Raw genomic sequence first — 12,709 nt, forward strand, 5'->3', positions numbered from 1 at the left:
TGTAGGCGAGACGGGTTAGTGACTAGATATATCGAGTAGCTAGTTTTAAGTATAAATGACATTAGGATAGCTATAATACGGGTGTTTGTTATAAATACCAGCTGTAGAGTTGATAAGAGCAGATTATATGATAACTTGAGCTGTTATAGGGTAGATATAGCACTTCTGTCGTTTTGTTAGGTCGTATTTTCGCTCGTAGGCAGCCATATTGGAACATGCTGTAGTGATGTAAATTTATAGTACGCGTATTTTCATTGGCTGGGTTCAGAGTGAGGAGCCAATGAGATCTGTCCGTGGGATATATAAGCCGGTGTTTTCACGTACTCGGGGCAGACAGAGCTGGACAGCTTGACTGACACAAAACATGTCCAGGTAAGGATGGGTTAACTGCCACGTTTGTAATCAGGGTCGGATGACCTGAGAGACCCGGTATAGGTCCATGGGTAGAGTTACCACATGTTAGGTTGAGCATGCCGCACGGGCATTAGCAGTGCTTCATGGCTTGAAAGCCAGGGTGTAGAACAGCTGATTTGTGTATATATATATAATGTAGGGTTAGTGTGGAGAAACACAACAATGAAACTGACACAGAACAGAGGACAGTTCATATATCTCTCCCTGTTAAGTCTGTAATAGACCGTTTAGCATTAGAGATGGAGGTCTCACAATGCCTAGTTGGTAGTTTTATTGGCTTTAGGGGAAATATAGGAACTTGGCTTGGAAGTGTATAGAAGTAAGGATGTAACTTTTAGTTTGGCTATTAATGTAAAGGGTGGGTATAAATAGGTTGTGATACAGGAGTTATGATATTTATCTAGAAAGGTTATCAGGTTTACCCTTACAAAACCATTCCATTATGATGTACACTTTTTTTTTTTGATATTCCTTATTGTCCATATTCTACAATGGCAACAACATTTACAATGGTTATTATTGTTAACACTGTTGATATTTGATATTGTTATTAAATACTGGAACTGTTATTTCTGACTCTGGTTTTCATTTCTCTAATCTCCCGCCTGATGGGAAAAGAACACGGTAGAAGAGGGATAATGAGGAAAAGGTGTCAGGCATATGAGATCACAGAATTAAACACAACGCGAAGTACATTATCATACCCACTATATCTGGGATTGACACCTATTCGACAGAAATCCCCCTTCTACTACAAATGTAGTCAGAAATTCAACATTGTTTCCCGTATTTTGTTCTAATTGTTGAACAGACACTCCTTACCTTACCTGACACTGGAGTTGGATAGTAGGTAATCCAAAAACACTTGTATCCATTATGAAAGATACACTCAGACTGGGCTATTGAAAATAAAGACAAACTTACCTGGTTCTGATTAGTACTCACTCACACAGGTACATGTAACTTATCTGCAGTGTAGGGTAGGTAAAAAGATTGTCCAGGTGAACATTTTTACTCAATTTTTCTGTTTTGTTCGAGTTGGGAAGCATGCAATAAGCCAGTTATTGCATGATTTCACGTCACTCGGGACTTATTACACCCTCGCCTCGCTCGGGTGTAATATATCCCTTGTTACTCGAAAACCATGCAATAACCTTTACATGTTTGATATTACCCCTTGATGTAAAATGTGTTCAGCATGACGCCAAGACATGTTTTAACACACATGTTATACGGTGTTCCTTGAACGCATACACCACTAGAACATTAGGTAGAAGCATCAAAGGGAGGGAAATTATAGTTTGTATCATGTATGTACTGTATTTACCTGAGATATTTTACCCGTAGATCTACCTGTTATTTGAAAGGTAAAAGGTTATGAGTTATAAAGTGTAGTGAGAAAACATTGTAGGTATTGTTCGTTATGTTTTATTGTTCTGTATTGATGTTTGTTTCATCTTCATATTGCCTTAAGCTTTTTACGAAGGCGAATTATTCCGAAACACATACAAATGAGAAACAGAATGACAATTCAAAGGCACTAACATCATATTGTAGTATATCCCTGAGTGTGTTTGAGTGCCGTACTCATCAGCAGTTTTGTCCGTGTAGGACCAGATTCCACCAACTTCATGATGTTTTTCAAAAGCTGTTGGTATAAACTTGTCCGACTTTTGACTGAGATGTTTGAGGGCGCAGAGCCCGGACACGCCTGCTCCTATCACAGCTATTTTCTTTTTCCCGGCCGTGTCCTTGTCATTCCTGTAAATGTAATGACAAATTTAAATATTTAGATATAGCGGTAATGCTTTTAAAACACACGGAGACAAAATTTAGCTAGTACTTTCGCCCTTCTTTGCGCTCTTCAGGCGATTTGAATTTGTTTATGACATCATAAATAGAGTACACAAACTTAATAGTCTAACATAATGACGTCATAAACAAAGTACAAATAATAATGCAGACGTCTAGATGATATAAAGATGACAAATACTTAAGACGTCAGAAATAATGACGTCATAAGCAATCATACATAGAGAACACATACTTAAGACGTTCACATTATGTGTACTTTGCTAATATCGTCATTATTCAAGTTCCAGTTCAAGTTCTTTATTACCTTGGGTCGTTTGACCCATCGGTTTCAAAAGTGAGATATATTTACAATATTTACAGACAATACAATATAATACAATACATATAATACAATACTAGCAATGTACAAACAGTATGGAGAGTGTAACAAATTAAGTTAATAGGTTTCTTCTTACATTTGCGGCTTTTATCTATTTGGCCAAATTGACAAGTTCTTTTTTATTATTTACATTAAATAATTTTATCATTTTAAACATACATGTTTTTTTAACATAGTAATTTTTAAACATTTAACACGCAAATCCGAATAACACGGATATTTCAACATGAAATGAATCTCATCTCCAGGATCATTTAGATAACATACATAACACATTCTTAAGACTACGTTCAATGTTTTGATATCTACCTTTTTCTATATTTGAATTATGAGCAGATAACCTAATTTTTGTAATCACTTTCAAATATTCTCTAGTTAGTGATTTTCTTAAGTAACACTGTAAATCAAACTGGTTGTAAAGATATGTATATATATATCCCTTTGAAGATGTTCTTACTTTTTCTTTGCATTCCTTGTCTATATATATATCAAAGTTTTTCTCTAATAAGATTATAACACATATCATCATTTATTTCTGTTTCCCATATGTAACCTAGGCCAATTCTATATAAATCACTGTTTATGTTCAAAACCCATTTACCCTTATTTTCTAACATATCTTTATAACATGCTTGAACAATACAATTATTAATCCCCTTTAACTTAATCCAATGTTTAATCATTCTTAACTTTATGATGTTTAACGTCCTAAGTATGAGTACTCTTTGCATGACGTCACAAACAAATTCAAATTGCCCGATGATCCCAAAGAATGGTGAAATAACTAGCGAAATTTAGTCTTTGGTGTGTTGTTTTATTTATATATATAAACATAACAGTTCCATTCACAAATACAAATTGAGTTCACGACCTCGCTGTGATTTGTAGAGCTCGTCCATTTTTCTGGCCAGAATGAGTTTCCTGGTGTAAGTGTTCTTTACTTAATTGCCCGTATGAAAGCAATATATCCAATGTAAGATGCGATCATCTTACAAATACTTATCTACTCAAACAAAAAGCCCTATTAAAGTAATTACGAGGAACATTAAGCGTGGTACTGTTATGCCCATAGCAGAATGGATAAGTAAATAACAAGGAGAAACCAAAGATATACCATTCGTTATAACGCTTAATCCTTGAGATTTTGTTTTGTTTTGTTTAGTATTGTTTAACGTCCTATCAACAGCTATGGTAATTTAAGGACGGCCTCCCCTGTGTACAAAATGCGTGTAGTGTATGCCTGTGCGTTTTGGGAGGCTGCGAGATGTTCGTGTTTGTCTCCTTGTGATAGCGCGGAATTGATGCCGACTTTATAATGCTACCTTATAATCACCGAAACATACTGCCGAATACACCCAACAGGACATCCCACCCGGTCACATTATACTGACAACGGGCGAACCAGTCGTCTCACTCCTAAATTGCTGAGCGTAAAGCAGGCGTAGAAACTACCATTTTCACAGACTCTGGTTTAATCCCGGAGTCATTTCTTGCTAGTAAATTCACCGACTTTGTGGCTGGTATATGTAAATATTGAACTCTAAAAAGAAAATACTGATGCATGGTATTTCCTGGTACCATTGTACAATCCACGTTTTATTATATAAATACCATCCGTGACAGGTGCGTTATCTCACACAAGTGTTCAGGTGTGCTCACGGTGGTGTTATCGTGGATTCTAGGTACATGTCAATACGTAAGGTAATCACATTGTTTGCATTGGATTCTTACAACCGATGAATTTAACATTTTTTATTGTTTAAAATAAACCGCTATCGTTACCATCATTCATACTTTGACATTGATAAATGTTTGCAAGTAGGTCATTGATCCGTTGTTTTAGTTTAAAACAGGAACGAATGTCAACAAACAGCAGGTATCTCTGTTGTGGTTTTCAATGTTTAATACAAGTTTAAACCCGAAACTTAAATCATAATTTCAAAATGATAACTGAAGCATTTCCTATTCAATGTAAACAGCTAAGTTTTAATTGAAAAGATTTAAAGTAGTCTAACTAAAATACGGAATAAATATGGAAGTATGTTATTTTAAAAAGTTCTAAAATACAGGGAGTTATTGCGTTTTTCTTTCGAGATTAATCTTAAATGAAAAATAAGTCTATTTTCAAGGACACAAATTACGTTTCTTTTTCATTTTTAAACATGTGGAGCTGATCATGAATCCCCTAGTTGTGGGGGTTCTGATGATGATTTTATTTCTGCGCAACTGTGTTGTTTCATTAGGTCTGGATCTCACCTAGAAAGAATATTTTACAAAACATGTTAAAACGTTTTGTTTAACATTAAAATACGAAGGTTATTATTCATGAAATTTTAACGTTCGCTTGTAGGCAAAAGTGGCTTTTGGAGTCTTCGGAAAAATGTTAATCTTAAACATTTTGTTGAATATCCCGACGCAGAATACATTGGTATGTGCCGTGTATACTGAATACTAGTCTAGACGTCACTGACGTGAAGGTATGTGAAATATTTTTAAATTAATTATTTCACTTTGATTTCAAGACTCAATTTATTATAAATGTAATTTTGTGTAGGTTCTGGAGGTTTATCCATAGTTTAGATTTAAATATCAAACGGAAAGGAGACATTCATCAACCAAGACAACTAAGTAAGTAAACAGGCCTGCAGAATTCCAGACAACCCTTACCCTATCGGTATTTTCGAATGTCAAAGTCAGTCATCAGACAACTTAACTTGTATGATCAGAACATTGCCAAACTACGGTAATCAGGTAGACTTAGCTGCTTTGTTTATATGAAAACTAGCAAGCTTACGCCTGTCGAAAATGGCTTTCTTGAGCATGTCAACAAATTGTATGTTTTTTGGTTTTAGAAGTTGTTGGCTGATTGAGCGCGCATGCTACGTACCATGTACATATATTGAGTGATTAGTATCGTTAATGGTAAATAATTTCAGCACCGCGGTTTCAATTTTACTGGTGACATAATACTGTGCTGACTATCTTCAGCCGCGAGACTAAAGTGGTAAATATGTAGGGTCACAAATTTAAGGTTTACCTGACTGCAATAACATCTACACATGTTTTGGCTGTAGAAGTTGGAAGGTATACTAATATACCTAGAGAACGTAGATATTGTAAACAGTGTAACTCCCTCTCTACAGTAGAGGACGAATTTCATTTTTTATTGGTCTGTTCTAAATTTGAAAGGTGCAGATCCCGTTTTATCAAAAGTTATTATTGGAAAAAAACATCTGTGTTAAAAGTCGTTAAGTTATTGAGTGTCCATAATATTAAAGAGTTGTGTCTACTAGGTAAATTCATATATAAGGCAAACATAAAAGGGTAACATAATTGAATATGATTGTCATATTTCCCTGTACATTGTCCATGATTTGTGTGTAATACGTATTGTATACTGATGGGCGCCTAAAGTTCAAATAAAACTTGAAACTTGAAACCATTTTGCAAAGGATATTGAGAATAATATAAAATCTGTAGTATGTTCAAAAGCTTAACGTTGACTCCTTAAATTTCTTAGTGAGAGGACATCTACAAAGGACGTTCACTTGAATATGGTGTGTTGAAATCTAAAATGTAACCGGGTGTCACATACGACACTCCCTAGAAAAATAACATATCCAAACTATGTAATCAAGATACGGATTCCGTGTGTGTCTGGCTATACAGCCCGCGCTACTGTTCTCGTGGAGCAGTTGAGACTAACACAGGTGATATACAGAGACAATGAATGGTTGAGCAACGACTAGATTACTTTGCACACGATATAAGCGCTGTTCTATACATTTCTTTTTAATAAATTGTATTTATTATTGCACAGAAATGGGCCAGGAATTAAAGTCTAGTATTGGTTTATATTTTGATGTATTTAGTATGAAAACCAAACACCTGAAGGCTATAAATTTGTTCTGTGTGTTCAAGTTTTGTCTAACTCACAAAGATACCACAATAAATGAATGGCTATACTGTAAATGTATTGTTAAGTGTATTATTACGAATACATACAAAGTGTATAACATCAAAGATAACCTTTTCTCCCAAACTTCACAGGTACATTCCCGATTTTGGTAGGTACAAAATAAACCTGTCTTGATCTACATCGATCAAGACAGCTTTCACGCGCTATTACGTCACAGATAACGCACTTTTTAACATGGCCTGTGACACTGTGCACTTTTAGCAAAACCGATTTCAGTATCACTATTTACACACATGTATAATACACATGTAAACAAAACATGGCAGGCTCAGCATTAGTATATGCGTTATGAAACAATTTAAATGTTCTTCATTTCAAATTGAACACAGTTATTATCTTCATGTGAATATTTTAAAAATCCATTACTTCTCAAATTGTGTTTTTATATTGACTAGATCATAGAGTAATAAATTGGCTTCTCTACTCCAAATATGTGGGGGCCATAACTGTGCATTAATAGTGGTGGCTTAGTTGGGTTTCACCTTACAGTGAATTAACAACCGACTTACTGGAGCGTAGCTTTGTGTACTAGTGTTACCATAAACCTACCATTCATGTAAAACAGCCCCGATTTAATTTCTGTATAAACTCACCAAGGTCACGGTCAAAGCCTGTGGTTTAATCACAGCTACAAATAATGTACCTGTATAATCGTAATACAAGTACTTCATTACCTGTGTAATATATATATGTTAACTCGTGTAGGACAGTCTGTGGCGAGTCGCATTGTATTTTTAGAAGATTATTATCATGACTGAGGTTGCCATCGTGTATTGGGGCAGGAATGTGTAGTGTGGTAGTCCGGTAGTCCATACCAACTAATAACAGAGAGACGATACCTCCTATACGCTCTACCCTATACAGAGTTACATAGAGCTTAATACTTCAATATTCCCTACAGAAACTTTATAGACTTCCATAATAGATTAGCAGATATATATACAGGACTTTAGACAATCAAAAATGACAAATGACCTGGTTCTCTGTCAGATCATATATCTGTAGTGCAATACACACCTAGTAAACTGTGTCAATTAATGAATTCACAACTGACAGATTAAGTAATTAAAATAAATCATCCTATCCCCAATGTCAAATGTCTAAAGTTTTGCCAATGAAAAAGCCAAAAGTCTAATCATTATCAAATCTCTGCATTATTTTACTATTTGATATGCCGCAGGGGCCAATGTACATGGGGTTACCGCTTGCCCTGTCACACTAGTATACCTACTGTAGCCAAATTATATGTGTTGTTAATATGTATTTGTGATAATTGCAGCTGATGGACTTGATATCAATCTTAAATATTAAACAGTCAACATACATTAAGCATTACTAAACAATTTATAACCAAACCTTGGAATAATATAACCATTTTGGAGTTTTAAAATGAAGATATATGTTTCGTTTGTTCCCGATGCTATTTTATGCACTGCCCTGTGCCTCCGCCCGACCCAGAGAAACTCCATGGGGTGTCCATCCTTAAGCCTCTCTCAGGAGTTGATCCTAACCTCTACAAAAATTTTGAAACATTCTTCAATCAGACTCCGACTCAAATGTAACTCATTAAACCAACATTTATTCCAGAAATGCCTTTCTGACTCACCTTGTTGTATTTGTGGCGTTCTGATAGAGGACAAGCTTCATTTTCTATTTACATGCAGTCACGTTTTACTGGGCACAACGTCGTTACGGATTCCCATGCCAATTACTGCTTCAGTTTTATTCCTTCTGCATTACACTTTACGCCACATTTTCCTTGATTTAACAAATTTATGTGACGATGTGACCTGAGGAATCGGTGAAATGCTTAAGAAACAGTTTTAATTAAAGTGTTTTATAAATATATTAACAAAACACTTTGATGAGCGAAACGGTCCGACTAAAACTACCGAGCCAAGATACATGCAGTTATCTTTCAGTATCGCGCAGAGAGCTTAGCGGCGTTTAGCCTTTTGTCATAGATAGCAAATGCAAACAAATCGCAAAGGTAGAAGAAAAAAACACTTTTTGTAACATAACATATATATTGGACGTTGTTATAGCGAATTTTGTATCATACTATGACAGAAATATAGGTAATCGATGAGTTGCATTTGACCGGCAAGCAGTACAAAAACTTGAATTCTGAGAAATAGCGAACGGAAAAACAGCATCCAGAGTTGTACTACCTGCCATACATTAGTCTGTGCTAAATATCACTTTATGTAAATGTATTTCTATCTTTGCTGAATAATACTATAGATGAATGAAATACATAGACAATGCATAGATAATGATAATGAAAATATCATCTGCAAAATTACTCTAAAGCGCTTTACAAAATATGGATAACAGTATTAGTTATACTTGTTAATTAAAAAAGACTTACAATCACAATTATACGCTAAGCAAGGAGATAATTGTCTCAATTTGCACATAAATAAATAAATAAATAAATGAATAAATAAATAAATGGTGGCGTTTGAGTCTATTATTTATTCAAAACAGGCGTAAGAAACTGTATCACTATGTTTCAGGTTGTGAACGTTAGAAATGTTGGTTAAAATTGAAAAATCTTAAAAAACACAATAGCCCACAAGTAACAAACATAGTCTACCAGAATATACAGACAGAACTGTATACATCAGTATGAATTTATACTATTACATAAATCGCCAATTCAGGTGTTATAATACAGTTTCAGTTTTCTGAAGTAACAATCCAAAGACGATTTTTCGTCATTGAATGTATATAACCCAAATCCTGACAAACAGGTATGAGAAACATTGTTGGAAGATCGGAAATGTATCTGTTTATAGTTACTGCTTGCATTGCAACTGGCCAAGGGCCCTCCTGATCCTTTTTACTGACCTGGTCACTCGATTGGTAGGTTTGGTACCGACAGGTGTCATCCAGGTCCGCTCAAAGTCGCTGACTGACGTGGAAAAGCTAATACGCGACTGTGTCGAGGCCAAACGAACGAAGCGAAACATCTTGAACAGATCGTCACCACGTTATATTCTCAGTAAATCGGTAAAAGGATTGTTACGTGAAAAACATATAATCTTTATATATGGTAGTCATTTCCTTATCCAACTTATTCCAAAAAATATACCAGCCAATCAGTACATTCATTCCGATAACCTCTGTCCTGCTTTATTTGGTTAGACCACGTGCGACGGTTAATTTCTAAAATGCCGTGTACTAACTTGTCCTTTTGCTTTGTAAATGTACTTTATTCAGCATTAAATGTTCCTTGCCTAAATAAAAGACGGTAAACATAGTTATAAAAAATACACGACGTGTTCCGACAACAAGAATAAACTTTGGATTCAGGTTAGGTAACAAAGGAATGCCGGATGTTTTGATGTTTTTAGCAACATTTAAAAAAAGTAATTACGTAACCGTGACCATTTTTTTTTTTATTGATATCATTTTTGTGTACCATGAACAATATACCACAGTGTGCGCAGATCCTGAAGAGATGAGCAATCATATGTATATGTACCATAGGAGATGCGAAAGTATTGAATAATGCAATTCCTCTCTGGCGGCTGGTATTGGCTGTATAAACATATACATGTGGACGTTATTTCAGGTCCGTTTTCTTAACAAATTTCTCCCACATCCCCTATACCCTGTACATGATTTCATTTGTCAACTGTTTATTTGAGACGTCACGTAACAATGGTTTTCGACGTAATTTTAGCAAAGTAAAGTTGGACAGTTATTCGTTATTCGTTATCCGTTTACCTTACAGTTATTCGTTATTCGTTAACTTTACGTAGAAAGGGTATGCAGGTGGTATCACATCAATAATTTACAGCGTGTTGAATTACCACCATCAGATGTCCATTTTGAATGTTGATAGATTGTTAACGCCATCTTTCAGAAAGATTTTTCTGAAGTTTGACACGAATTGGTCTGTAGTTACGCATATCGAGTTTAGGATCTGACATGAAAACAAAAGATGGCCGATAGGCGGCAACATTTTTTTTTGATTTTTTTGTTTAAGATAAATAGTGTTAGTGCTATTTCACAGAAAGTATTCGAAGGATCTTTCTTAATGTCCACATGAAGGTTTCAATTGGTCTCTTGTTATGAATGTCGAATTTTGTGTCTGATTAGAAAACCAAGTTGGCTGACGAGCAGTTCCAGTGGTCTTCTGTTATGCAATAAAGGGTCTAATCAGAATATCACTATGGATGATAGGCTGCCATTTTGAATTCAGAGATTGAGAGGTTGTTGGCGCTATTTCTCAATAAGTACTTGATAGATCGTTATCCTATTTCGTATGTTTACCTTCATATGACCTTAATTAGTTGTGCATATTTCATATTAAGGCTGTTTAGAAAAACACAAAATGATCGCAACGACATCCATGCTTGATTTTGACAGTTACAGATTGTTATCCATATTAATTGAAAAATGTAGCACAACAACCTGACTTTGAAAGTTCAATGTCATACAAATCAGTTTATTTTTTTTATGAAAATTTACTATTAGTTAACAAATTGTTTACGTGACTTATTCAAACAGAAAAGAGATAAGCAGAGTAAAGATCAATAGAACAAGGAAACTATGAAGATGGTACGATGGTAGGCGCCCGGGTCTATCTGTGTAGATAGAAACGTAGTAAAAGAGATGTTTGGAATTAGAAAGTAAAGCTTAGAAAATTCATATTGAATGATCAGCAATCAGATGTTGTTAGATTTTGACCAAGTTTAGTATGGTTTTGTTCATTTAAAATAAAAGTGAGTATGATGTCGCTACAACATTTATTAAGAGAGTCTAGTGTCTAAATAGGTCTAGATCCCGTGCCGATGCCAAACGTTTAAAAGGTTCCACGTACAGGGGGTGCCATAACGATAGAACTTGGTGTTCACTCCGAGTCAGTACCATGAACATAGTATTAGTACGACATTTCATGTGTTCATTATCATACAGAATACGGTCGCAACTAGTATAGAATCTGTGACGGTGCCCAATATTTGAATGGTTCCAGAAAGTGGAGGTTCGGCAAAAAACATTTGCATTACGTTTAAGTAGGATTTAAATAGGGTATTGGTAAATAGATGGCACACAAGATTTGGAAATATCTAGAACAGATGTAGATGTCCATCTTTTGAAAGGTTCCACATGTAATAGACGAAACAAAAATAATTTACACGTAGTAATCGATTACAATCAAAAGGTGGAGTTACAAATATGAATTCGTATAGACATTTTTGTTGATTTCTATTGCTCCCGGTGCTCTTGTGTTTGAAAAACAAAATGGAGAATATCATAATGCATTCAGGTTTTACACATTCGACAAACGCTCCATCCGATGTCACCGTTGCGTATAATCTTCAGAGACATGTTTTCCACCTTAATGAAAGAATAACATTTAGACTGATGTATTTTATCCATGAACATTCAGTCATACGCTCATTATCCTTGCATGGGCATATGGACATGATTATACACAACACATAAACTTCGTTAAGGAGTTATTTAAATGAATGGTGAACACAAATATTGTTTAAGAATATATATCAGGTACATAAGCTATTTTCCTATGCATTGCCCTAAAATGAAACCGATGAAATAGTTTAAGTAATGATATGCACTTTTAAGATCGGAACACATTGAACATAACAAAAGGATTAGCACCCTATAATGTAAAACGACGTAACAAAGGGGACATCCGGGTAAATACGGACACTTTTGAAATGACTGATAATACACGCTCCTTGGTGATCAACGTCTAGCATGAACAGAGTTTGATTTAATCATATGTAATGGATTATATATGATTCATTTAAGGACTGTCCGTATATGCCCGCCTGGCCGTATTTACCCGGATGTCCCCTATTTATAAAAAGCGAAAACACATGGATTTCACGAAACCATCAAACTGATTGAATTGACATAAAAGGCAATTGAGTGATATTCTGACAGGGATGGGCTTAGTATAAAATAGAGTTATGCGCATGATTATGAAATGGTACAGCACATGACTATGAAATGGTACATCACAGTCATATATATATATTTTCAAAATAAAAACTGAAAATTGGTATCAAAGAGCTAAACTCCCTAACGGGAAAGACATGGATATTTGATTGCCTATTCATGAATATATTATGACAGTCATC

General features: G+C 35.0%; 1 protein-coding gene across 2 annotated transcripts in view; it reads right to left on the bottom strand.

The window, feature by feature from the left end:
• LOC110458744 (dimethylaniline monooxygenase [N-oxide-forming] 2-like) overlaps positions 1 to 9,632 on the bottom strand; it is a 17,839-nt gene extending 8,207 nt beyond the window's left edge. The window contains exons 1-2 of one of the 2 annotated variants that reach the window (XM_021510635.1): positions 9,441 to 9,632; positions 1,960 to 2,175 (exon numbers count right to left, since the gene is read on the bottom strand). In XM_021510635.1, coding sequence (XP_021366310.1) covers positions 1,960 to 2,175; positions 9,441 to 9,562 — 338 coding nt within the window. In that variant the 5' untranslated portion in view covers positions 9,563 to 9,632. The remainder of the gene's footprint in view (positions 1 to 1,959; positions 2,176 to 9,440) is intronic. The other variant, XM_021510642.1, reaches the window with a different exon arrangement.
• Positions 9,633 to 12,709: the final 3,077 nt, after the last annotated feature.

The sequence above is a fragment of the Mizuhopecten yessoensis genome, unplaced genomic scaffold, assembly GCF_002113885.1.
Source record: "Mizuhopecten yessoensis strain PY_sf001 unplaced genomic scaffold, ASM211388v2 scaffold1259, whole genome shotgun sequence".
Lineage (NCBI taxonomy): Eukaryota > Metazoa > Mollusca > Bivalvia > Pectinida > Pectinidae > Mizuhopecten > Mizuhopecten yessoensis.